The sequence below is a fragment of the Salarias fasciatus genome, chromosome 14 (assembly GCF_902148845.1).
Source record: "Salarias fasciatus chromosome 14, fSalaFa1.1, whole genome shotgun sequence".
NCBI lineage: Eukaryota > Metazoa > Chordata > Actinopteri > Blenniiformes > Blenniidae > Salarias > Salarias fasciatus.
This window is the reverse complement of record NC_043758.1, coordinates 4,224,137-4,252,090: the sequence shown is the minus strand read 5'-3', so window position 1 is coordinate 4,252,090 and position 27,954 is coordinate 4,224,137. Positions and strand designations below refer to the sequence as shown.

At 42.9% G+C, this 27,954-nt stretch overlaps 1 protein-coding gene across 1 annotated transcript; it reads left to right on the top strand.

Annotated features, from left to right (window-relative positions):
- Window positions 1–27,896, top strand: prx (periaxin; the record flags this gene model as incomplete). Its single annotated transcript, XM_030108704.1, has 9 exons — window positions 1–97; window positions 4,869–4,924; window positions 7,004–7,111; window positions 8,517–8,648; window positions 9,514–9,673; window positions 10,620–10,813; window positions 11,015–11,256; window positions 11,415–11,493; window positions 25,927–27,896. Coding segments are annotated over 9 exons (1,443 nt in total), but the record flags the coding sequence as incomplete, so codon positions are not given.
- Window positions 27,897–27,954: the final 58 nt, after the last annotated feature.

The window sequence follows — 27,954 nt, the reverse complement described above, 5'->3', positions numbered from 1 at the left end:
CGCGTCCCTGAGCCGACTAGAACATCATTAACGTCTCGGGCCGCGCTGGGCTCAAAGCCGGATCACAGCTCCTGGCTCGGTTTCACCGGGGTCAAAGGTGAGGAGTCACAGGAGGACACACCTGAGCAGCTCCGTCCCTGACCGCAGTCTGGATGAGCCGATCGCCGCTTCTTCTGAGAAACATTGATTGAAAAAAAAATCGAAGCTATGAAGCTGAACCTTCGCTGGCAGAACAAGTTTAGCTGCTTGAAATTTAACGGGCAGCGCAGCAGACGCTGCTTTGATGTTTCTGGTTTCCAGCTGACACAAATAGAGACTTTCGCTCCAGATTTTACTCTCTAGGCTTGTTTCTCACTGCGGATTTCTTTTACTTTAAAATCACCTGTGATTTCAAAGTGAATCAAGTGAATCTTTTACCTTCATGAAAGAGTTTCCAGCACCTGAAGGCATGATGATGAGGGCCGAGAGAAACAGAGAGGGGAACAGAAGAGACGCCAGACATTATGAACTGAGCTTCAGTGAGCAGCAAACATTCAGTTGTTGGAGGAACCTGCAAATTTTCCAAATCATGTGCGATGAAGAAACGTTGCAGTTAATTAACTGCTTCAGAAAAAGTGTTTGAATGCACTTTATTCTGATGTTTCCTGTCATTTGATTCAGTTTTATTTATCCTGCAACACATGCATCTAATAGTAAATATAAAAAGAAAATGGATTTGTGACAGTGGACAGGAGCAACTGTGACCTTTTAACAGGAAGAAACAGACGAAGGCTTTCTGCTGGATCGAGAAATCATGGGATTAAAGTCTCCTGCAATGACGATGCTGTCCTGTCGATTATTTCTATATCCCACCTCTCCCTTCTTCAGATCGATGGAAGAAAACGAACCAGAATCTGTTGTTCTGTTCAGGGAGGAAAAGCTCGTCATGGATGCGGATGAAGGATGTTGACACGTCCATCATTTCCCTCCTCACACCTGCACTGTTCTGCTGCGTTTCTATCGGTTGCTCATCAGGCAGTCTGCTCATATTATCTGCTCTGAGGCTTTTTGGAGAATTGAGCATTTTGACCAAACCGTGAGATATTGATCTGTTTTCGTGGACTTGGCGAGGACTTTGTGCATTTGAAGCTGGCGCAGCGTTCCCAGCGGGAAGTTTGTTTTCTTGAATGTTTTCCTTGGTTCTGTCACTGCGACTCCCTGCGTTTGCTGCGCCGCTCCGTCACAAAGAGCTGTGATCGGGTACGGGGTCTGTGCGCTCGTCTCGGCTGACTGTCAGGCGTTGAACACCTGGAGAGGCTCGGCGGCGTTCGGGCTCAGCGTGCAGCATGTGCTTCTTTCATGTGGATCTGAGCTGCTGCAGGAACAAAAATCACACCACAGCCAACTTATTTACCTTCTTAAGCTTTTTCTTTTTCTTTTTTTTTTTTCGTTTTCTGACGATGCAGACATCTTACAAACCTGAACGACTTTTCTTTATTCCACAGTTTTATATTCACTCGTGTGAAGGTGGCTTATTTTCATAAACTCATCCTTTGCTTCCTGGAGCTCAGCGCAGGGACTAATGGGAAATATTCCATATGAACGGTACAGAAAAGCCATGCTAGCAGGCATATTTGATGATAGTTAAAGTTATAATTAGAGGTAAAAATACCGACTCTGCAGCTCCACGCCTCCATTAGGCAGCGGGGTAGGGGTCCGAGCCGATGGGGGCCGTCATCAGGCATGTGGAGGCCTGCAGATGTGAGCCGGGTCTATAATAAGACTGGACTGCGAGGCATTTCAGATCTTCACCTCCTCCTCGCTCCATTCCTCGGACCAGGGAGTGCCGCCTCCTCCACCTGCTGCTGTCCGTCCGCCGCACAGAGCTGCAGTTTTTAAAGCTGCTGCCAGGTGCAAGAGATCCGCTGCATGTTTGTTGTGTTTTTTAAAGACTCCTCCAGCAGTTCATCATGTCACACAGCAGGTGGTTTCTCATCTTCACTGAAAATCCTGTTTGAGTATTAACAACTTTGTTAATATCAGTGAAAGTGCTTTGTGTAAGATAACATATTAAAATATAAACACAGCGTAGAGAAAATAGGCAAAACATTAAAATCCCAACAGTATAGCCTGAATATCTGAAAGTACATCTCCAGATCTTTGATGGAGTTTTCTCCTTGATAGGAAAGTGAAAACATTCTTCTCAGATCGTAACTCGTCCTATGTGTCCAGGAAATAGATTTCCACAAATGAGCTGGCTTCACTTCAAGGTTTCTTTCTGCTAAAAAAGACTGTTTTCCTTCCCCACCGCCTCGTATGTGCCAGCTTTGAGGGTGTTAAGCGCTGGCATCACATCTTGGCACATTGTCAGAGGTATAAATAAAATTAAATTGAATTCTGAGTGGAGCTCCCTTGTCTGAAGTATGTTCAAACCCTGTTCTGCTCCCATAATGCCTGCTGCCTCTGCTCCTCTGAGACGGATACGCTGCACTGAATGTGTGCTATGTGTTCCTGTGACCTGCGAGACACCAGATACCTCCAACCCACCCAAACAGGCACCACACACACACACACACACACACACAGACACACACACACACACACACACACACACACACACACACACACACACACACACACACACACTGAGCAAAGCTCCTGCAGTTAAAAAAGTGATCACATGAAGGCCAGACCGTGGGGAATGAGATTACTGGGGGGCCACGGTGACAGAAAGTGATTCCTCAACTTGCTGAGTTGTTCTGCTGACGGACTTACAACAAATGTGATTCTTCTGATAAACCAGTGGTTGATTCTGTAATGAGGTCGTCAAAATACCAGCTGGACGCTGAAGGTGCCACAGAGCTGAGGAAGCCGGGTGGACAAACCCTGGTAGTTTAGGTGGAGTTCTTTTCACAATGCTGGGCGCAGACAAAGTAATCTAAATCACCTTTAGTTATCTATAAATGCTACTGATCAGAATGATCACAATGCATTAATATCAATGATGATCATGACTCCTTACATGTGGAGTTCCTCAATGATCTGTACTGGGACTGCTGTTGTTCATTCTACTGATAAAACCAATGATTTTGAGTCGTTTTTTGTAATTTAGTCATTTTAAATGAAGTAGCTAAAGTTACTTTCTTTCATCCAAATAATTTACCCAATAAATGGCCAAGGTTTGGTCCCTAATATCTTGATCCCTGCTTGCGTTCTGGCCACACCGGGTAAATAAAAGCTCATTCCCCTGTGCGGGCCTCTCAGTATTGGCTACAGGATCAAGTGAGAGAAAGTCATGTAGCATTGCTCAGCTGATCTGGACGAGCTTTTAAACCCCTCTGTGCCTACTTGAAGTTTGCTCTCAGGGTCGTTCGTTCCTTTTAGATGTCCTGAAGGTCAGAAATAAGGCAGTGGTGGGTCAGCTGGCGTTCTCATTTTCAGATCCAGTCATGGAGGAGTCGACCTGCAGATATCAGACGTCTGTGAAGGTTTCTCATTTGATAGGAATGCTGCATAAATCAGCCAAAATCACACTGACATAGATATGAAAAACAGGAGCGATGGGATTGGGTTAAATGAGCTGAACATGTAAAACAAGGCTGTGGTAATGATTATTTGGGCTCAGCAGGTGAGTGGCACCTCAAGGATCTGCTGTGTTGTTGCTGCTGCTGCTCTTCCTTTTGTAGGTTTATGAATTTAGTTGCAGGAGGGATGATGTTTGTAGCGGTTGTTTTTACACAGAGGCACTGAGATCACTGCCAACAGGAACAAGTAGTCACACAGAATACCTGCATCGTATCGACACTGTTTGATCTGCGGGCAGCAGAGCAGCTGATCCAGGATTCACGAGCATATTCATGTGTTCGATTCAGACCAAAGATCGGCTTTACTGTTCGAGGTACAAAGCAAAATGAGAGCTGTTGCACCAAGAAAAAGCAGACCTGAAGGTCAACTGTTGACGCTCATACAGTTTTAAAATTGTGGCAAACAGCTTTCTGGAAGTGCAGATCAATAACACGGTGTGTTAAAGTGGGACACGAGAATTCACTCATTTTCTTGAGGTTGCCTGAAGTTTTGAACCAAAACATGTCACGTTTGATAAAAAGTCAAAATGTCCTGATAGGAGGTGGTGGTTAAGAGATCTTAATTTGGAAATGGTTAATTTCACCTTACTGGTGAATCCTCCAGTCAAAGTGTTCTGAATGCAGGAGATCGAGATCGAACAAGACGACGGTCCGTGTGTGATCAAACTAATGTGTGCATAAACATTCCTCCCTGCTGCCTGCTGCCTTCATTTCTGCATTTTTGCTTCCTGTAGTGACTGAATTACGGTCACACCCATTAAAACCAGCTGCTAGTTGGTTAGTAGCTACGCTAAGCAGAGCAGGGCTCAGGTTCAAAGGCTGAATGTCTTCCATTCACAAGGCTGGCGTTTCAATTCAACATTAAATACCCCCTGAATTTCCCCCTGAAGCGTCTGGCAGCGAGCTTTGCAGCCTTTACCGCTGCCTGGTAGTGAACCACAGTGCCGATGTGAGCTAACGGTTAAGGTTTGTGATCCGTCTGAAAGTGTGAATGGAGAGCCGTGCAGCCGCCGCAGACCAACGACTGAGACTTCGGAAAGAATGTGAGGAGCGCCAGGAGTTTGAGACCGTCACTATATCAGACCCTTTAACGCCGCCTGCTCGGGCCTGAAATACCTGACATTACGTTTCCTCCGCAGTGCTACTGGGGAGCGTCTGTTTTTAAAAGACGCCGTGACGTTTGGGCGGAATGACCGGTGGCTTTATGTCACCCAGAATCCACACCGATCCTTCTGAGTTTGATACAACCAAAGACTACACGAAGTCCTGATATTCACCTGTGGTGTTGTTTTTCTCCGGTTTCAGACTCTGACAGAGATCAAGAGGACAGCCATGTTTTCAACCAAGCCAGAGATCCAGCCGTAAGTAAACACAGTTCCTCTTCGATTAGCGCCAACCAACCATGGGACGGATCAATACTGTTTTACCAGCCGGCTGATTCGGGAAAAAAGACCTGAACAGCAGAGGAAGACCTGAAAATTCGGGGATTGTTGGATTTGTTGAGGCTCATTTTGTACCAAACTCTGCTCTTGTGTGAAATTTGTTCAAGCGGTCAGTCCTCCACTGATCGACGAGTAACTTGCAAGGTATCATCCTGAAAGTCTGAATATAATATCCTGATCAGTTTTTAGTATTTTGGGGATATTTTGGTATTTTTTCCACAAGTAGTTTTAAGATTGGTCTGGTGTATCGACACCATTTCAAAACAACAAAACAATTCAATGTCAGCTTTAAACGTTTAAAACAAGCATAATCCATGTCTTTAGGATGTATCTCACACACACACAAACACAGCACATCAATAATTACTCGTGTTCAATAAGGTGATTGTTTTAATATCATTCAATAACTAAAACTGAAACGATCAGATGTTAAAAATTGCTTGGATACAGAGCTGTGAATTTCCTCAGGATTTTATGGTCGTCTAATCAAATCTATTTCATTTCATTCCTGCATTACTACGTTTTATGAAGAGGCTAGTGAAGATGTTCTTGCTCCTCATAAACAGGGAGGCAATTTGTTCCAGCTTCAAGTTTTTGTTTACCAGTGTTTGAGTGTGTGCGTGTGTGTGTGAGAGAGAGAGAGAGAGAAAGAGAGAGAGAGACAAGCAAGTTTCATTATTTTACGAAAGCAGTTGATTGGATTATTGAGCGTAAAATAGGATTGCTAACAGGAAAATGTGTTTTGAAGGTAAAAATAACATATTTTGAGGAATATTTGTGGCGCATGTCCACATGACTGGGATTCAGCCTACAGTTGCGTACGGGAAATTTACATGTCAGAGGTCAGATGTGTTTGTTTTTACAAGTTATCTGTGCAAGAGGTTATGGAACAAATAGAGGAAGAAGATGCGGAATGATGAGGAATGGCATGTTTCCTCCAGAAAGGAGGCGAGGAGCAAAGGGACATAAATCCAGTGTGAATCTAAACAAAAGGAAAATTCAAGATGACCTCTAAAAATAAGATCTTTATAATTCAAATGTAATAAAGCAGGGGATCGGGAGGCTAATCCAGAACTGAATTTATATCTATATTCACAGGAGATTATTAAAAAGAAGGTTTTATTTATCCCTTCAGCATTCCTTTAAACTCCATCCTGAAAGAGTCTGCCACAGCAGGAGAATTCAGACTGAAACATTTTTGTACACGGACACTTAAAATCTAGCAACAGAAGCATCAACCATCAGGGGAAATTAGAGGAATTCAGCTTCTGTAGCAATGAAACGCAGTTTTCACACTGCCTCTGCATTCTGACACTTCACACTGTAATCAATACCTGCTTCATATTTTATGCTTTTGGATTCTGTTCAGTCTCTGATTAACACGTTGACATGTTCAGTGAGCGGTCAGAGAAGCGTGACGTGCATGCAGAGTTTCATCGAAGCTCTGAGTGAAAATCCCAAACAAAAAAAATCCTCTTTTTTTATTCATGCAGTAGAAGGTTTGCTGAGGTGTCTGGGGGGGTTGTTAGCAGGCAGTGGGAGGAGTGTCTGGTTTCAGCTGCAGAGCTGGACAAGCTGTAGCAACAATGCAGAAGCTGTACTGCTGACTGATTTATGCAAATGATGCTGTCGTTTTGGCTTCATCACGAGACAGGACACTGAGAGGAGCCAGTCGGTCCGGGAACTCCTGGAGAGACCATGATTCTCAGCTGGTTCAGCAGCACAAGAGTAGAATGTGACTGTAGGGTGTCTCTGCTTTTTGTGGATGGATGGATGGATGGATGGATGGATGGATTAATAAAAATGTTCATTGAGCATCCTCTACCTAGTTTTTATCTGGTGAGCAGTTTCTTTCAAACCTGTGGTTGAAACGCTCCACCGTCCTCCACATTTTCCCAGCAGCTGCGGCACAGAGCGGCTCCAGAGGCTCAAAGTGTCTTATTGAGCCGAGTTAAAAGGTAAAAGGTCACCATCCCGCCTCATCTCTTCTGCTGGCAGGTAAAAGACAAGAGGCGGTCGCCCCCCTCGGCCAGATCCCCCTCAGCTCCACCACGCAACCCTCACCACAGCAGCTCCACAGACGAACAGGAGAGCCCCGAGAGAGTGGTGAGACACACACACACACACACACACACACACACACACACACACACACACACACACACACACACACACTAGAGAGAGAAAGAGAGACACTACTGTGTGTTGTGTATGTGACAAATGAAGGACTTTTCTCCTTTCTGGCTGGAGTGGCAGCTGAATTCTGCTCGGTTTGGACAGAGCGACCTCTAAGTTTAAAGCTGATTTGATCCCGAGGTCTGCAACATCGATGACCAAACGAGCTGTTTTTACAAATTTCCACCAAATAAAATTTGTCCAGAGCCACAAAACCTGCAATGAAGAAAAATAAAATCTACAAAACCATTGCATTTGTGTTTCATAGCTACAATTCAAGATAAAATTAAATTAAAAAAAAATTGCTCCCACTGGGACCAATAGTTTGTGGCATTATTTTAATTATGTTGCCAATTTGAGTGTTTTTCCTGGACTTTTCCTACTTTAGCCATGATTACAAGTTTTAACTATACAGTATTAACAATTTTAGCCTTTTTTATACAATAATCACTCCATTAGATGCTTTTCTTATATTTTTAAATTATTTTTAAGTACCGGTAGTTTTTTTGCCATCTTTAGCTGTTTTAGCCAGAACATTAGACTGTTTTTTGAAAAACACAAAATTAAAAAGAATTAAAGCAAAATATTTATTTCCATAGAATGTTCTGGAAGCTTCATGGAGCCACTGCAGAGTGGCTGGAGAGCCACATGGCTCCAGAGCTGCAGGTTTTAGACCCATATGCTGACCTACCACGCCTGTGTTTTCATTGCTGTCAGTATGGAAGAAGCTCTAAAGAGACACACAGGTGTGTCTCCTTAGCGCTGCACAGTGACAACAGGTGTTTCTGGTGAAAACATTTTCAGCTGAGACAGATGAAATAGGATCAACAGAGAAAATGTTTAAATTTGCCTAATATGTCCCTGATTTGTGTCTTTGCAAACTTTGCAGTTATCTGGAGTGAGTGACCCCAGGATGCTTAAAGTCTCAATTGTATTCAGAAAATGTCGAAATATTTACAAGCCACATTGTTATTTGGATATATTTAGACAGGATACGTCAGCGTTGTGACTGAGCGTCCGACCCAAGCAGCCAGCAGGCCGTACGAGCCACATCGCAGTCGGCCGGTCGGGGTCATTGTCCGCCACATAAACAACCTTTCATTTCCCCCAGCTCAGCACAAACGGCCAGCATGGCCTTTTCATGCGGCGGCAGCAGGTGACCGCCAGCTGCCAGACGCAAACTCGACAACAACAGAAAAGCATCTGAGTTTGTTGAAATCAAAAGTGGCCACTTGTTCAGCGGCCCAGAGGGGTGAAAGCACAACGTTCCCTCCCGTTAGACATTTCATGAAACATGGCCGTCGCAGAGGAGTGACTTCTGCTGTGGGCTTTTCAGGTGCAGAAGGAGAAGCTCCATGCCGAGCTGAAGCAGGTGTTGAGTCAGAAGAGAAGTCATCTGAGAGAGTCGACCTGCCAGCTGGCACAACCCGAGATGGACCCGGACCCAGAGCCAGCAGAGGAACAGAGAGTAAGCAGGAGTCCACCACAAACACTCAAATTATCTTTTATTTGGACTAGAAGCTCGTAGATGAGACGTGGGCAACACCAGAGGTGTTTTGGTCCCTGGAGAAGTGGGGATACTTCTGGTTTTTGCCTTCTTTTGAAGCAACCTAGAAGCAGCATTTCTTAGAAAGAGCAAATGTCAGACTGCTCTGTTTAGTGAAAATCAGTCCCTAGTAGACTTGACCAACACGTTTATTTGCAATGTGGTGGACTTGGACTCAAATCCCTTGGCACTTTTTTTCTCATTCATTTTCCATGAAGCTTTTGGTGAGCTGAGATTTGCAATTTTATTTGATCATCAATCTATTTTCCTCCTTTAATTGTTTGTATCACTGGGATATCGAGGGAGAGATTGAGCAGAAATCTTCAGAGTTGCAGAATATGACAGGAGGTTCATACAAACCAGCTTTAATGCCAATAAAACAGAATTCACTTTGTGCCTTTGTGAGTGGTGCAGAAGTCATTTCCTTTGGTTAGACTCTGGGAAAGTGAATCCAGTCTGAGAATAGGATGACCTTTTCTCCGTGACAGCCTCATGGATAAAATGGATTTCCGAGCAAAGTGTGAAGGGACAAATAACTGTACAGTGGATTCTGTGGTCACTCGAGCAAGTAGAGCAGGACATAAAATACTACCACTCAGAAAAAAGTTATGCTACACTGGAGGTGCTCCTTGATAAGTGATATTTATGTTTTAAAACTATTCACTCAGAAGATTAAAAATGAGCAGATGCACCTTCAGCTGATAAATTACAGGACAAAGTCCACAACAAAAAACAAAAATGGATACTGTCTCCATTGGGTTTCTTTCTTTCTTTCTTTGCGTCTCAGGTGGAGGAGGAAGCCTCGAAGGCCGTGGAAATTGTGGTGGAGACGGAGGCGGAGGCTGGAGCCAGCGGCTACAGTGTGACCGGTGGAGGAGAGCGAGGGATCTTCGTTAAAGACGTCCTCAAAGACTCTCCGGCTGCCAAGCACCTCAGCTTACAGCAAGGTACCTGCAGTCGCAGCTCATTCTTCCAGGAAGCTCTTCAAACCCAGAGAAGCCATAGAAACACCTGTGAACACCTGTCTCATGCACTGAGATCTGACTCACCTCTTTTCCTTCCTTTGAATAATTTTGCTCGATGCTGACCACCACAAACTGGGAACACCAGACAAGGGCTGGAGATTTTAAACTCACTCAAATCCAGGGTCTTTTTATTTTCTCAATATTGAGAAAATGTGGGCTTGCTGCCTACTGATGGGTGTAATGATGAAGAGATAATCAATTTTGTTCACTTCACCTCTCAAATCTCGTATTGTTGAGGCTCAGTGGTGTAAACATGGAGTTAAAAGCTTTACCTACTCTGAGGCTGTGGAAATTAGATGATAAAAAAATCACAAAAATCAACAAATGCTTTCCAGAACAAACCTGACAATGAGTCCATCGCTTATAATTTGAGAGCTCCTTTATATATGGGAGGGGGGAGTTAATTGACCAACTGTCATAAAAATGGACAGAAGCCCAGTCACCACTCACTGACTGGAGTCAGAAAATGAAGAGCTCTCATCCAATCCACTGTATTGAAGAGAGAAATGACTGCTGATAATCTCACATAAAGGAATGTCCAACATCCTTATCTTTTTTCTGTGAGGGATTTATTCACGAGACAGTTGTTCTCTCAGTGACCATTGGACTGTTGTGAATTTCATAGGCTCCACTCCTTCAGAATGTCTCTGTAGTTCAAACTGAGGTCATTACAAACTGACCAGTCTATTGAAGAAACCTTTAGTTTTCCATTTCCCTGAAAGTCTTCTAAAACTTTCAAAGACTGATCATTTAAAATGGGATTTTCCTTCAGATCCAATTATCGCCAAGTAGCTAATACTTGTGTTGAATTATTGTGATTAACACGTGTATTATCTCTGATTAAGACTGAAGTGATTTCTCTCTGAAGGTGACCAGCTGCTGAGTGCCAAGGTCTACTTCGACAATGTGAAGTATGAAGACGCTCTAAAGATCCTCCAGTGTGCGGAGCCGTATAAGGTCAGCTTCCTGCTGAGGAGGACCATACCAGGAGCAGAGGTCAGCGCGCGGCCTCGAGTTCCCAGTGTGGAGGTCAAAGGTCCCAAAGCCAAGATAGCCAAAATGGTAATCACATATTTATCTGCAATTGGATCTGCAAAGCAATATCTAAAATAAAATGTGAAGTGTTCAAAAGTAGGCCTTAATAATTAAAATCCATGAATATTTTATAAACTACATGAAATTAAAGCTTGACTGTTTTCATACACTTTCAACATCTCAGCAGAAACATCAAATACAGTTATACTATCATTGCATTTGGTTCAGAGTGTGAAGGGCACCAAGCCGTTCAAGACCAAAAAGAAGAGAGGTGGTCGTTTCGGTCTGAAGAGGCTGAAGGAGAAGCGCAGGGAGGAGCTGGTGGTAGAAGGAACTCCTCCCCGGCTGGAGACGGGTGACGTCGATGTCGAGTTTTCTCTCCCCAAGTTGAAACAGAAGAAGACTGGGAAGGTCGAAGTGGAAGGAACTGGAGGAGCATCAGCCATGGGGAAGGCAAAGACGAAGATCCGGTTAGTGGTGTTAATGTTTCACTTGTTGAAATCAGTATAATCACAGCATGAAGAGGTTCACTGACAAACAATAATGTAGTAAATTAAAGATTGCACATTTTGAATATGTTGTAGTGCTGACTTTGTTTCTGTTTTCCCTCTGTGTGGTCCTCTCCCAGGTTTCCCCACATGAAAACAAAAGGCTATGCTGGAGCAGAGACTGAAGGAAAACTGGAAACAGGGCAGCTTGGGGGACAGGTGACTATCTCCCATCCTGAGGTTACTGGAGCTAAAGTGAAAACCAAAGGCAAAGGACACAAGTTTGGGATCGCATTTCCGAAGAGCAAACACACAAAAGGCACTACTTTGGAAACTGGATCAGTGGAAATGAAGCCTCCAAGTGCAAGCATACAGCCACCATCTGTTGAGTTTGGTTTGCCTGGTGTTGAAGACATTAAGGTGGAGAAAGGAGGACCTAAGTGTGACCCACCAGATGTGGAATTCAGCCTCTCTTCTGGAAAAGCTGAGGCTTCCTTGCCCACTGTAAAGGGAACAGCAGAAATCAAAGCTCCCAAAACAGACAACAAAGGAGAGGTAGGTGCAGCTGGGGGAAAAATTAATGTCGACGTAGGGAAAGGAGACGCAAAACTTCGGATGCCAAAGTTGAAACTCCCCAAAGTTAGACTCTCACGTCATTCAGACGAGATAGATGGTGACATCAAGGTGAAAGGCGGTGGAATAAAAATGCCTGAAGCCGACATCAAACCTCCAAAAATAGAAATCAAAGGTGATGGGGATTTCCCTAAAGCAGCAATCACCAAGCCAAAGATGGAAAGCGACCTCTCCGGAAAAGCATCTATTCAAATGCCTTCTGTTGATATTTCTCTACCCAAAGTGAAGGAAGGGTCTGATGTGAATGTGTCTCTCCCAGAGTTTAAAGGAGTGGGGAAAACAGCTGTTGCTGTGCCCACTATTGATATCGGAGGACGACTCCCTGATGAGGTGGAAGGTACCTTTCAAGGGCCCAAAATCTCAATGCCAGAGGTTGATATCTCACTACCAAAGGTAGAGGGTAGCAATGTGGATATGGATCAGTACGTTGGCGGAGATGGAAAGTTCAAAATGCCAGACTTTGACTTATCTACCCCAGAAATAAAGCCAGGAGGAGGAGAAATGGAGGGAGGTTTCAAGTTGCCTAATGTGTCCCTGACCCTTCCCAAAGGCAAAGACGGAGCGGCTGACACTGAAGAGGGTGGAAATTTTAAGTTACCATCTTTTGGCATTTCTCTCCCTAAAGTGAAGATGGGTGGAGGGGATGTTGACATTGAAGGCCCTGGAGTTAAAGGTAGAAAATTTGAAATTCCATCACCTGATATCTCATCTGCCAAAATGGAAGCAGACATTGAGGGCAAAGGAGGAAAAGTCAAAATGCCTACTTTTGATGTGTCTCTTCCGAAGTTAAAACAACCAGAGGGTCACATGAGTGTGGAGGGGCCTGAGGTGACATCTGTTGGTATATCACTGCCAAAAGGAAAATTGGAAAGTAACATTGAGCTAGAAGATCCATCTGCTAATGGGGGGAAGTTCAAACTTCCTTCACTCAATGTCCAACTCCCGAGAATGGGAACACCTGGAGCTGATGTTAGTTTACAAGGACCTGAGATCAAAGGAGGGAATACAGAGTTGTCAACAGAGATTGGCATTGAGGGAAAGATGCAAAGTTGAACATGCCAGCCATATCTGTTCCAAAAATGAAATCACCTGAGGGTGGTGTTGTGTTGGAGGGACCTCAGATCAAAGGTGGAACAATTAAGATGCCCAGTGTTGATATTTCTGTTCCCAAGTCAAAGGTTGAGGGCAACATAGAGCTAGAGTCAAGTGGTGATGGCAAGTTTAAGATGCCAACTTTTGACATTTCACTTCCAAAGGTGAAAACCAAAGCAGGAGCAGTTGATCTTGAAGGACCTTACATTGAAGGAGGTGAAAAGCTCAACCTGCCATCAGTTGACGTCTGTCTTCCAGGAGTGAAATCACCAGATGCTGAGGTAAACTTCCAAGGACCTGAAGTCAAAGGAGGAAAATTAAAGATGCCTTCTTTAGATGTGTCACTACCACAAATGAAATCACAGGAAGGTGGCATCAGTATTAAAGCTCCTGATTTTAGGGTGGAATCACCAGAGACAAATTTGGGCATGAAGGGAAGTGATACTAAAGGAGCAAAAATTAGTCTACCAACAATGGATATCTCTCTTCCACAGGGAAAAACTGAGGCTAAAATAGATGTTGAAGGAACATCAGGGAAAGGAGGCAAGTTTGATATTGAGGGACCTTCTGTCGATATCTCTCTTCCAAAGGGAAAGGCTGAGGGTAAAATAGAGAGTAAAAGTAAAGGGCATTTTCATTTTCCTTCAGTGGATGTCTCTCTTCCTAAAATAAAGTCAAAGCGAGGTGACATCAACATCAAGGGGCCTGAAATTAGTGGTGGTGATCTTAAAAAACCAACCATTGACATCTCACCTCCTCAAGTCAAATTAAAAGGTGAGATTGATAGCAAAGGAAAAGGAAAAGGAGGAAAATTAACTGCACCATCTATAGATGTCAGTCTTCCAACAGTACAATTGCCAGAAGGAGATATCAATGTTCAAGGTCCAAAAGTCAAAGGCGGGAAGTTTGAAATGCCAAAAATCAACCTGTCACTGCCTAAAGGAAAGGCAGAGGGCAATATTGATATTGGCATTCACTCAGGAGCCGATGGGAGTATTGAAATACCATCCGGCGATATTGGACTACCTAAAGGAAATGTCAGTGCTGACATAAATCTTGAAGGTCCTGAGTTAAAAGGCAGGAAACTCAAAAAACCCAATGTTGAGGTTTCTCTTCCAAAAGTAAACCTGCCAGAAGGTGATATCAAAGTGGAAGGACCAGATATTAAAGGCAAAATGCCATCCATTGATATTTCAGCATCTAAAATTAAATCCCCTGAGACGGATGTCACTTTCAAAGGGCCGGATTTCAAGATGCCAAGCATGGATATTTCACTTCCAAAAGTAAAAGGTGGCTTTGGCATAAACGTGGAAGCTCCTGAGGGGAAAGATGGAAAGATAACAATGCCAAAGTTTGACATTTCATCACCAAAGGTAAATTTTCCAGAAGGTGATATTTCATTGAAGGAGCCTGGCTTAAAGGGTAGGAAGATTGAGATGCCAGACATTGACATTTCACTGCCAAAAGGTACAGCAAGTGCAGAATTGGAAGTGGATGGACATGGTAGTAAAGGGGGGAAGTTCAGCATTCCCTCTGTTGATATATCTCTTCCTAAAATAAAAGCTAAGGGACCAGAGGTCAACATAGAAGGTCCTGATTTGAAGGGTGGAAAAATTAAGAAGCCAGATATTGACCTTGGAAATCCCGATGTTGACCTGAGTGTTGAAGGTACTGAAGTAAAAGGAGGCAAGTTCAAAATGCCAAAATTTGACATTTCACTACCAAAGACAAACCTACCTGAAGGCAGTGGGACCATGCCACAGGTTGATATATCATCACCTTCAGCAAAAATGGGAGATGTGGAAATGGAAAGCCATGTGGGTAAAGGAGGCAAAATTCACATGCCCTCTGTTAATATCTCTCTCCCAAAAGTTAAAACAAAAGAAGTTGATATTGATGGACCTGAACTCAAAGGGGAAATTTCACTTCCACAACTTGACCTTTCTGGCCCAGAAATAAAAGGAGGGAAGTATAACACTCCAATCGATGTTTCACTCACCAAAGGAAAAGTTGAGGGTGATTTAGATATTGAGGGTCCTGAACTGAAGGGAAGTAAGTTTAAAATGCCAAAATTTGATGTCTCTTTGCCAAAGGGGAGCCTTCCAGAAGCAGATGTCAGTCTGAAAAGCCCAGGTTTTAAGGGAGGGAAAATTAACATGCCAGATATTGATATATCACTCCCCAAAGGAAAAGCAGGAATTGAAATTGAAGGACAAGCTAGCAAAGGAAGCAAATTTCATATGCCATCTGTTGATATCTCTCTACCTAAAATGAAAGGTAAAGGACCGCAGATAGATGTCGAGGGTCCTGGTGTCAAAGATGGAAAGCTAAGCATGCCATCACTTGATGTTTCTTTGCCCAAAATAAAACCTCCTGATGTTGATGTCAGTGTTGAGGGTCCTGATGTTAAACTTCCAACTGTCGATGTTTCACTTCCAAAAGGAAAAGTCGAGGGTGAAATAGGTTTTGAAGGCCCTGATGTTAAAGGGGGAAAGTTTAAAATGCCAAAGTTTGATATTTCAATGCCTAAAGGGAACCTCCCAACGGTTGACGTCAATTTGAAAGGCCCAGATATGAAAGGAAAGATTGAAATGCCCACAGCTGATATTTCACTTCCAAAAGGAAAGGCAGATGTGGATATTGATGTTGATGGACTTTCCGGTAAAGGAGGCAAGGTTCACATGCCTTCAGTTAATATCGCTCTTCCTAAAATCAAAGGAAAAGGTATTGATGTGGACATTCAAGGACCTGAAGTCAAAGGTGATATGCAGCTGCCTAAAATGAAATCTCCAGAGGTAGATGTCAGCCTTAAGGGTCCTGACATTAAGGGAGGCCAGTTTAATTTGCCAACTCTACCTGAAGGAACAATTGAGGGTGATCTAGATGTCACAGGCCCTGAGTTTAAGGGTGGCAAGTTCAAAATGCCCAAATTTGATGTTTCTTTACCAAAAGTCAGTCTCCCAGAGGGTGATGCCAAATTAAAAGGCCCTGATATCAATGTAGGGAAGATTGAAATGCCAGACATTGATATTTCACTCCCCAAAGGAAAAGCCAAAGGAGACATTGGAATTGAAGGACATACTGGCAAAGGAGGGAAGTTCCACATGCCTTCCATTGATATCTCTCTGCCCAAAATTAAATCAAAGGGACCAGAGATTAATATTGAAGGCCCTGAACTGAAAGGAGGAGCAATGAACATGCCAGACGTTGATCTTTCACTCCCCAAAGGAAAAGTTGAGGGTGATTTAGATATTGATGGTCCTGAACTGAAGGGAACTAAGTTTAAAATGCCAAAATTCGATGTCTCTTTACCAAAAGTGAGTCTTCCAGAAGGTGATGTAAATATAAAAGGCCCAGATATTAAGGTAGGGAAGATTGACATGCCAGACATTGATATTTCACTCCCCAAAGGGACAGCGGGTAGTGACATTGAAGGACCTACAGGCAAGCTTCAAATGCCATCTCTTGATATTTCTCTTCCAAAGCTAAAATCACCTGATGTAGATATCAGTCTTGAAGGGCCCAAAATCGATGGAGGAAATATCAAAGTCCCGACAGTTGATTTTTCACTTCCAAAAGGAAAAGTCGAGGGTGATATAGGTTTTGAAGGTCCTGATATAAAAGGAGGAAAGTTTAAAATGCCTCAGTTTGATGTTTCACTGCCTAAAGGGAACCTCCCAAAGATTGATGTCAAAGTGGAAGGTCCAGATACGAAAGGAAAGATTGAAATACCCACTGCTGATATTTCTCTCCCAAAAGGAAAGGCAGATGTGGATATCGATACTGATGGACTTTCCGGTAAAGGGGGCCGATTTCACATGCCTTCAGTTAATATCTCTCTTCCTAAAATCAAAGGAAAAGGTACTGATGTGGACATTCAAGGACCTGAAGTCAAAGGTGATATGCAGCTGCCTAAAATGAAATCTCCAGAGGTAGATGTCAGCCTTAAGGGTCCTGACATTAAGGGAGGCCAGTTTAATTTGCCAACTCTACCTGAAGGAACAATTGAGGGTGATTTAGATGTTACAGGCCCAGAGTTTAAGGATGGCAAGTTCAAAATGCCCAAATTTGATGTTTCTTTACCAAAAGTCAGTCTCCCAGAGGGTGATGCCAAATTAAAAGGCCCTGACATCAAGGTAGGGAAGATTGAAATGCCAGACATTGATATTTCACTCCCCAAAGGAAAAGCCAAAGGAGACATTGGAATTGAAGGACATACTGGCAAAGGAGGGAAGTTCCACATGCCCTCCATTGATATCTCTCTCCCCAAAATTAAATCAAAGGGACCAGAGATTAATATTGAAGGCCCTGAACTGAAAGGAGGAACAGTCAACATGCCAGACGTTGATCTTTCACTCCCCAAAGGAAAAGCTGAGGGTGACATCAGCATTGAGGGTCCCAAGCTAAAAGGAGAGAAATTCAAAATGCCTGAATTAGATGTATCTCCTCCAAAAATAACCTTGCCAGAGGAGAGTATAAAAGTTGAAAGACCAGAGATGAAGGGAGGAAAGATTACAACACCAGCTGTTGACATTTCAGTTCCAGTGGGAAAAGTAGAGGGAGATATCAATATTGAAGGGCTATCTGGGAAGGGGAAATTTGAGGCACCGAAGATTGAGACAGGCAGTGTTGAAGGTCCAAGTGCATCCCTCAAACTCCCCACTGTCAAACTGCCAACAGTTGATATCTCAGCACCAAAGGTGGATCTGGACTTTGGCCTTAACAAACCAAAAGGCGATGATGTTAAAGTACAGCTTCTGAAAGCTGAAGGCGGCAGACCTTCTTCAGGGGTCAGCTTTGACCTACCTGACATCTCCCTCAAAGCTCCAAGTTTCACTCTTCCTCGATTTGGAGGGAAGTCAAAGAGTGGTGAATTTGAAGCAACAGGTCCCAAGGGAGATGTTAACCTCAGTCTGCCACAAGTAGAGGGAGAGGTTAGAGCACCATCAGTAGAGTTTGATGGAGATGGAAAAGTAAAAATGAAAAAGCCCAAATTCAAGATGCCTTCATTTGGAATATCCAGAAAGACTACAGATGTATCAGCATCTTGTCCTGATGTGGACATCAAGGCAAAAAAAGGAAAAATTGAAATTCCAAAGCCGGAAATTAATGTAGAAATCCCAGAGGACAAATCTAAATATAAAGTAAAGTTCCCCAAATTCAAAATGTCTTCACCAAAGGGTCAATTACCAGAGGGGAAATCTGATGCTAAAATAGAGGCAAATGTGGAAGGCAAAAGTGGCTTCCATGCACCTGATGTCACTCTCAAACTACCAAAGTTTTCCATGCCAGGATTTGGTTCGGCAGACAAGGATTTAGGGATGCCAAGTGGTGACCTCGAAGCAAAGACCAAGGTTAAAATGCCATCTATTGAGTTGTCACTACCTGCAGCTAAAACACCAGAAACTGAGGTACTTCTCCCCAAAGCTGAAGTTGATGTTTCAGAAGCTGACATAAAAGGCTATGAAGGAACCCTCAAAATTCCCAAAATGCCGACAATTGATGTTTCAATTCCTAAAATAGATCTAGACCTATCCTTGCCCAAAGGAAAGTCCCCAAAGATTGAAGGTCCACAAGTTGAGATGAAAGGAGGTGAAGGAAAATTTAAAATGCCGCATGTAAAAATGCCAGATATTGACGTCTCCTTGCCTAAAGGGCAGATTGAAGGTCCAGAGGTTGACATTAAAGGAGAAGGGAGTAAATTCAATATGCCAAATGTCAGTATGCCCGCAGTTGATATTTCACTACCAAAAGGGACATTTGAAGGTCCAAATGTTGATATTGAAGTAGATGCAGGAGGGAAGGGAGGAAAGTTCAAAATGCCTCACATTGAAATGCCAGACATTGATCTCTCTTTGCCAAAAGGTAAAATTGAAGGACCGGATGTGGACATTAAAGGTGAAGGTGGAAAATTCAAGATGCCTCACATCAGTATGCCCTCAGTTGATATTTCACTGCCAAAGGGAAAAGTTACAAATCCAGATGTGGAATTAGAAGGTAATGCTGGAGGAAAGTTCAAAATGCCTCACATGAAAATGCCAGATTTTGACATTTCTCTTCCCAAAGGAAAAATTGAAGGGCCAGACGTAGAGATCAAAGGAGAAGGTGGAAAATTCAAGATGCCAAACATCAGTATGCCCTCGGTTGATATTTCACTACCAAAAGGGAAGCTTGAAGGTCCAGATGTGGACATTGAAGGAGATGCAGGAGGAAAATTCAAAATGCCGCATATGAAAATGCCAGATTTTGACATTTCTCTTCCCAAAGGAAAGGTTGAAGGGCCAGATGTAGAGATCAAAGGAGAAGGTGGAAAATTCAAGATGCCTCACTTCAATATGCCCTCAGTTGATATTTCACTGCCAAAAGGGAAGGTTGAAGGTCCAGATGTGGGCATTGAAGGAGATGCAGGAGGAAAAATCAAAGTGCCTCACATGAAAATGCCAGACATTGATCTCTCTTTGCCTAAGGGTAAAATTGAAGGGCCAGATGTGGACATTAAAGGACAAGGGGGAAAGTTCAAGATGCCTCACATCAGTATGCCCTCAGTTGATATTTCACTGCCAAAGGGAAAAGTTACAAGTCCAGATGTGGAATTAGAAGGAGATGCTGGAGGAAAAATCAAAATGCCTCACATGAAAATGCCTGACATTGATCTCTCTTTGCCAAAAGGTAAAATTGAAGGGCCAGATGTAGAGATTAAAGGAGAAGGTGGAAAATTCAAGATGCCTCACTTCAGTATGCCCTCAGTTGACATTTCACTGCCAAAAGGGAAGCTTGAAGGTCCAGATGTGGACATTGAAGGAGATGCAGGAGGAAAGTTGAAAATGCCTCACATGAAAATGCCAGATTTTGACATTTCTCTTCCCAAAGGAAAAATTGAAGGACCCGACATAGAGATCAAAGGAGAAGGTGGGAAATTCAAGATGCCTCACATCAGTATGCCCTCAGTTGATATCAAACTGCCTAAAGGAAAACTTACAAGTCCAAATGTGGATATAGAAGGAGATGTTGGTGGGAAAATCAAAGTGCCTCACATGAAGGTGCCTGACATCGACATCTCTTTGCCTGAAGGTAAAATTGAAGGCCCAGATGTGGACATTAAAGGACAAGGAGCAAAGTTCAAGATGCCTCAGTTCAATATGCCCTCAGTTGATATTTCACTGCCAAAACGGAAGGTTGAAGGTCCAAATGTGGATATAGAAGGAGATGCAGGAGGAAAGTTCAAAATGCCTCACATGAAAATGCCAGACATTGATCTCTCTTTGCCAAAAGGAAAAATTGAAGGGCCAGATGTGGAAATTAAAGGTGAAGGTGGAAAATTCAAGATGCCTCACCTCAGTATGCCCTCAGTTGATATTTCACTGCCAAAGGGAAAGGTTACAAGTCCAGAAGTGGAAATAGAAGGAGATGCTGGAGGAAAATTCAAAATGCCTCAAATAAAAATGCCAGATTTTGACATTTCTCTTCCCAAAGGAAAACGTGAAGGGGCAGAAGCAGAGATTAAAGGAGAAGGTGGAAAATTCAAGATGCCAAACATCAGTATGCCCTCAGGTGATATTTCACTACCAAAAGGAAAAGTTGAAGGTCCAGATGTGGATATACAAGGAGATGCTGGAGGAAAAATTAAAATGCCTCACATTGAAATGCCAAACATTGATGTTTCTTTGCCAAAAGGTAAATATGAGGGCCCAGATGTGGACATTAAAGGACAAGGGGGAAAGTTCAAGATGCCTCACTTCAATATGCCCTCAGTTGATATTTCACTGCCAAAGGGAAAAGTTACAAGTCCAGATGTGGAATTAGAAGGAGATGCTGGAGGAAAAATCAAAATGCCTCACATGAAAATGCCTGACATTGATCTCTCTTTGCCAAAAGGTAAAATTGAAGGCCCAGATGTGGACATTCAGGGAGAAGGTGGAAAATTCAAGATGCCCAACATCAGTATGCTCTCAGTTGATATTTCACTGCCGAAAGGGAAGCTTGAAGGTCCAGATGTGAATATTAAAGGAGATGCTGGAGGAAAATTCAAAATGCCTCATATGAGAATGCCAGATATTGATCTCTCTTTGCCAAAAGGTAAAATTGGAGAGCCGGATGTGGACATTAAAGGTGAAGGTGGAAAATTCAAGATGCCTCACATCAGTATGCCCTCAGTTGATATTTCACTGCCAAAGGGAAAAGTTACAAATCCAGATGTGGAATTAGAAGGTAATGCTGGAGGAAAGTTCAAAATGCCTCACATGAAAATGCCAGATTTTGACATTTCTCTTCCCAAAAGAAAAATTGAAGGGCCAGACGTAGAGATCAAAGGAGAAGGTGGAAAATTCAAGATGCCAAACATCAGTATGCCCTCAGTTGATATTTCACTGCCAAAGGGAAAAGTTACAAGTCCAGATCTTGACATAGAAGGCGATGCTGAAGGAAAATTCACAATGCCTCAGATGAAAATGCCAGATTTTGACATTTCTTTTCCCAAAGGAAAAGCTGAAGGACCAGAAGTAGAGATTAAAGGTGAAGGTGGAAAATTCAAGATGCCTCACATCAGTATGCCCTCAGTTGATATTTCACTGCCAAAGGGTAAAGTTACAAGTCCAGATGTGGAATTAGAAGGTAATGCTGGAGGAAAAATCAAAATGCCTCACATGAAAATGCCAGACATTGATCTGTCTTTGCCAAAAGGTAAAATTGAAGGCCCAGATGTGGACATTCAGGGAGAAGGTGGAAAATTCAAGATGCCTCAGATCAGCATGCCCTCAGTTGATATTTCACTGCCAAAAGGGAAGCTTGAAGGTCCAGATGTGAATATCAAAGGAGATGCAGGAGGAAAGTTCAAAATGCCTCATATGAAAATGCCAGATTTTGACATTTCTCTTCCCAAAGGAAAAATTGAAGGCCCAGATGTAGAGATCAAAGGAGAAGGTGGAAAATTCAAGATGCCAAACATCAGTATGCCCTCAGTTGATATTTCACTACCGAAAGGGAAGGTTGAAGGTCCAGATTTGGACATCGAAGGAGATGTTGGAGGAAAATTCAAAATGCCTCACATGAAAATGCCAGACATTGATCTCTCTTTGCCAAAAAGTACAGTTGATGCTCCAGATGTGCACATTGAAGGAGGAGGGAAATTCAAGATGCCTCACCTCAGTATGCCCTCGGTTGATATTTCACTGCCAAAGGGCAAAGTTACAAGTCCAGATGTGGAATTAGAAGGTAATGCTGGAGGAAAATTCAAAATGCCTCATATGAAAATGCCAGATTTTGACATTTCTCTTCCCAAAGGAAAATTTGAAGGGCCAGACGTAGAGATCAAAGGAGAAGGTGGAAAATTCAAGATGCCAAACATCAGTATGCCCTCGGTTGATATTTCACTACCGAAAGGGAAGCTTGAAGGTCCAGACGTGAACATAGAAAGAGGTGCGGGTGGAAAATTCCACATGCCTCACATGAAAATGCCAGACATTGATCTCTCTTTGCCTAAAGGTAAAATTGAAGGTCCAGATGTGGACATTAAAGGTGAAGGTGGAAAATTCAAGATGTCTCACCTCAGTATGCCCTCAGTTGATATTTCACTGCCAAAGGGAAAAGTTACAAGTCCAGATGTGGAATTAGAAGGAGATGCAGGAGGAAAATTCAAAGTGCCTCACATGAAAATGCCAGATTTTGACATTTCTCTTCCCAGAGGAAAGGTTGAAGGGCCAGATGTAGAGATTAAAGGAGAAGGTGGAAAATTCAAGATGCCTCACATCAGTATGCCCTCAGTTGATATTTCACTGCCAAAAGGAAAGGTTGAAGGTCCAGATGTGCATATTAAAGGAGATGCTGGAGGAAAAATCAAAATGCCAGACATTGATCCCTCTTTGCCTAAAGGTAAAATTGATGCTCCAGATGTTGATGTTAAAGGTGAAGGTGGAAAATTCAAGATGCCCCACGTCAGTATGCCCTCAGTTGATATTTCACTGCCAAAAGGGAAGGTTGAAGGTCCAGATGTCGAATTAGAAGGAGATGCTGGAGGAAAAATCAAGATGCCTCATATGAAAATGCCAAACGTGGATATTATTCTACCCAAAGGGAAATCTGGAAAAATTGAAGGACCAGAGCTGGAGATTGAAGGGGGAAAGTTCAAGATGCCAAAAGTGGACATATCTTTTCCTAAAGGGAAAAGTAAAGAGACTGAAGCACCTTCTTTCGAGATGGACGTCACTGGGCCAGATGTCAAATATCCTAAAGGAAAACCATCACTGCCAGCAACTATATCAGCTGAAACAGAGATTACTGTATCAACAGGTGCAGCCAAAGGAGAATTCAAAGGGCCACAAGTCACATTACCAGATCTGGACATGGGGGCACATGCAGAAGTTGATTTGCATGGTAAAGGAGAGCACAAAGGTCTCAAACTCAAAATGCCAACATTAGATATCAAAGGCCCAACAGCAGACCTTGAGCTTGATTTAGGGTTTCATAGGGGAGCAGGCAAAAAAGACAAGAAGACAGTTGAAATGCCTGATGTGGATCTTGACATAACAGCACCAAGCGGCAAAGTGAAGGGGCCCAAAGTCAAAGGAACTAAATTTAACATTGGCATGCCAAAAAAGAAAACTGGTGGTAAAGTTGGTGCAGAAGAGGAATTAGGGGGCAATGCCAAACACAATACTAAAGCTGAAGGAACATCAGACAATGTTGAAGTTGGAGCTCACAATGGAAAAAGTCACATTAAAATCTCAGTGCCTGAGAGTGAGTCCCCGAGTGGTGGTTCTGGAGCACCAACTGCAGACATTAAAGTCCCCAGGATACCGGACATCGACTTTGACATTGGCACATCTCACGATGAAGATGATGACAAAGCAGAAATGGGTAAAAAGATTAAAATCCCTAAATTTGGTGTCCCGTTACCGTCAATCTCTTCTCCTGAGCGAAGGATGTATGGGCCGGACATTGAATATGAAGGACCTAAAATGCCCAAAGTCAAGAAGGCTGTTTTTGTTTTGGTAAATCCTCCAACTGATGAAGTGGCTGCAAGTCCAACCGCCCCTAAAGGGGAGACAGGCGGTGAGGCTGAGCTTGAGGAAGATGTTGGAGTGAAGATTCCCAAAATCAAAATGAAGCCGAGCTTTGGAAAGTCCAAAGACAAATCCGCTGCTGTAAGTGAAGACGAGAAGGCTGGAAAACTGAAAATGCCCGAAATGTCATTTTCTCCTGGCAAGTCAGGGTCAATCGATGTGTCTCTCAAGGGAGAAGGGTCGACCTCAAGCCTCAACGGTGAAAAAGACTCAAGTCTTCACAAGGGCAGCAAGGACGATAAAGGGACATTGAGTGGTAAAATCAAACTTCCAAAGGTGGAGTTAACCAGTCCGTATGGCAAGATGACAACAGGACAAGAGGACTCGGCAGCAAGATTGAAACTGGGAAAGGATTTATCTCCAGGAAAGTCTGTTGGTTTGAGTGAGGAGTCTCCCAAAGACGTGGTGTCGTCTCACGCTCGAACAGAAATGCTGGACAGGGACAGCTCGGAGTCTCCTTCTGGCTTCAGCATGGACTTCAGCTCCACAAAGGTTCATTCCTGGACTGAAGTAGAGAGCAGGAGTCAGGAGTCTGAAGACAGAGAGTCAGCCCCTTGGTTCAAGGTCCCTCGGTACCTGAAGCCACACTCTTCAGGTAAGGATGAAGTAAACAATGTCGCAGTTGAAATACATTTTAAAAGCAGTCAACATGGCTTGACACCTTTGCTACATTGACAGTTTTACAGTGATAGCCAGACAGAGGTCAATTTTACGTTTATCACAAAAAGGAACAAGATCAAGGGATGTATGTAGTGTGGGCGATGTTCCACTGATCACATCTACACGTTTATAATCACAGCACCAAATGTCTTCCCTCCTCAAGCTGTTGTTTTGGCCTCAGTAAAGTGGGCGGAGTCCTGATTAGGGGGGCACGCCCCAACACATGTTCTGGTTTCTATTTCTGGAGGGCAGATGGGATTTTTTCCACTTATTTTTACCTCCATACATACTTCCACATTTTCTCTCCCTAATTTGTTTTATGTTTGCTGAAGCTTATTCCTGGGTGCAATCAGCAGAAGAAAACCGTAATGTGTGCACTTTATGCCATCCAACATTAAATTTCACATTTGTATTTGCCTTCACTCTCAACATGGCTTCATAATCCCAAATTTCCCCTGATCTCTGGTGTCTCGTTGGTGTCATTCCTTTTCTTTTTAATTTTTTGGTTTTATTTAAAGGCGCTGTAGGCAGGATTCCGCATCTCCGCCATCTTGCTTAGGTTTACCTAAGCAAGATGGCGATTTGACCCATCTAAGATGGCAATTTGAAACCCAGCACAGCCAATCCTGTCCTGTTTTCTCTGACATCACGCCCTTATGCAAGTTAAGCCCCTCCCACAAGAACGTGCGACGAACGCCCCTCGACCAATCGCGGTTAGAGCCTCAGGGTCTTCTGATTGGTCAAAGATACCTGGAACTGTCGAGATTCCTTTTCAGCTCAGAACAGAGACAGATGGAAACGCTGCGCCCTCATGGTAGTGCAATTATGCTACACTCCTAAAGGATTATCAATGGATACTCTAACATTTAATCCAAAGAAAACACAGAAAAATTAGCATTGACTAGCAAAATCCTGCCTACAGCACCTTTAACTTAACTTTTTTTAATCTGAAAATATCAAGCTCTATGGAAGCTACAGAAGTTGCTACAGGTGTTAAAATAAGACCTATGAAATGCACCTAAAGAAAAAGAATGTTTGCTTTAAATGTTTTGCTATTTTTTCTGCATTCTTTTTATATGTCATGTTATAAAAACAGAATTATCACTAAAGCAAACACAATACATTTACCGGTAACTTTTTATGTGTTTCGCTTTGTTTTTGTTACAGATTAATAATCTGAAATCTCATGTTTTTGTCTCTGCTGTATAAGACTGAGTTTCTCTTCCCTCTGGACCCCTCGACCCACCTTCTCTCCATCATCTTTCCTCCTCCTCCTCCTGCTCCTCCTCTTCCAGGCTTCCTCCAGATAACCCCGGAGGGGTCTCCCCAGGCCCAGCGGAGGGGCGAAGTGGGAGGCGACGCCGACGTTTCGGGGTCGTTCTGCCTCCACACGTCGGGACTCGACTTCACCGCCCAGCAGATGTCCGAAGACCGCCGAGTCTCCTCCAGCGAGGAGGGAACTGTCACCACGGTCACCAGAACCACCAGGGTCACCCGGCAACTGGTCACCACGGAAACACGAACAGGTGAAACTTCGACCTCGACGACAAAGACGACAACCACTCGCCAGCTGACGGACTTCTAACCGCTGAGGATGCTGTAGCCGCGACTTCACTGTCTTCTGACTTGTTTTTTGTCGTGTTGTTTTGAGGTTGCAGTGTTATTGGAAACTCCGCCTGCAACATGGCTAACCTCCGCTCAGCAGAAGTCTTCATTTTATATTTTAATAAGTGAGGTATGAATGTGATGACATTTCATCAACCAATATTACTGTTCAGTATTACTGCAGCAGAGTAATATTTACTTCTTCTTTTTTTTTTTTTCAATTTCTATGTGATTATACTTTTGCTACTGTACTTTGAGTTTCGTTAGTTTGGTCTGAAATATTTTATTTGACTTTGTTGGATTTTTTTAAAGCAGGAATGTAAAAAACGTCTAGTTGCTTCGTTGTTTTTTGTGTTTGAAACATGATTTACTCACATCAGCATCGTGGATCACGCCACGATTTACCGGCAAAGAAACAGAAAAATAAGGGGATTTAGTGTTTGGAAGATTTTTCAGATGTTTTTTGGAAAGTTTAATTTCTTTTTCCAGTGAGGAAAATACAAATCCCAACAAAAAATTTCAAAATTTCAATCAACCCACACAATCGACTCTGCAGCTCATCCCACAAATGCATCTTCATCACAGTTGTGACACCTTTCAGAAGAGAAATATTGAGATTTTCCAAGAAGCCTTGTTATAATCAGTCCAACACAAAAGTCCTCGCTGTAGTTCTTTGGAGCCACCTCAGTGTTTTTGTAAATATAAGTATAAGTATAGGATTACTTTTTCAAAGCAGTAATCCCTTCAAATCAAACCTGAGTCGGGACTAGAGCAGATATTATGATCTGATAAATTATTTTGTCTGTCTTGAAGGAGAAGTGTGAGCTTTTTTGAGAGGCTTTTTCTCAATTCTTGCCACAGTTTTTTTTTCTTTTCTTTTTTTTTTTTAAAATATAAGATGCATTTAGTCGGTGCTGTTTCCCAGAAACAGCCCCAGTGTGTGGACAGGACACTTTGGACCCTTGTTTTATTTTTGCTGTGGGGATCAAACCTGTGACCTTCTGCTCTTCTACATTTAGGCCGACCTGCTGCTAATCTGTTTCATATTTATGTTTGACTGTAAACTACTTAAAAAAATTAAAAAAAGGACGACTCTGTATGTTTTCTGAAACTCATGAGCTGTGTTTCAGAGTGCCGAGGATCGGGATAGGGGGATATCTGGGATGCTGTCAGGCACTGAGTTGTTCACTCTGAGGCTGCTGCAATGAGACTAGTTAAGGAGTGGCCAGCCTTGATCTCTCACAACCATCACATGATTGAAAACATGTCCTCTGAACATTAAAAAAGGGAGGATTGTGAGATGTAACTGTATCTTAACAATGAAAACATTTTGTATTTGTGCTTCATACAAAGGAAAAAAAGCCTTTTGCTTTAATTTATGTATTTATTTTATTGCCTCCACATTAAGACATTTACAGTGTAGTCTCAAATGTATAAAAATTTGTTGCTGGCATTAAACGAGGGCTTTTCTTGATTGCATTTTTTCAGGATGCAACAAAAAAAAAAAACAGTCAAAATCTTTAACTGAAGGTGAAACATTGAAGAATCAGTTGTTTGTGGTTTATTTGATCTGTAGCCGGAATGAGATGGTGTGATAAAGTGCATGAAGAAGTCCTGACAGATACACTCCCAC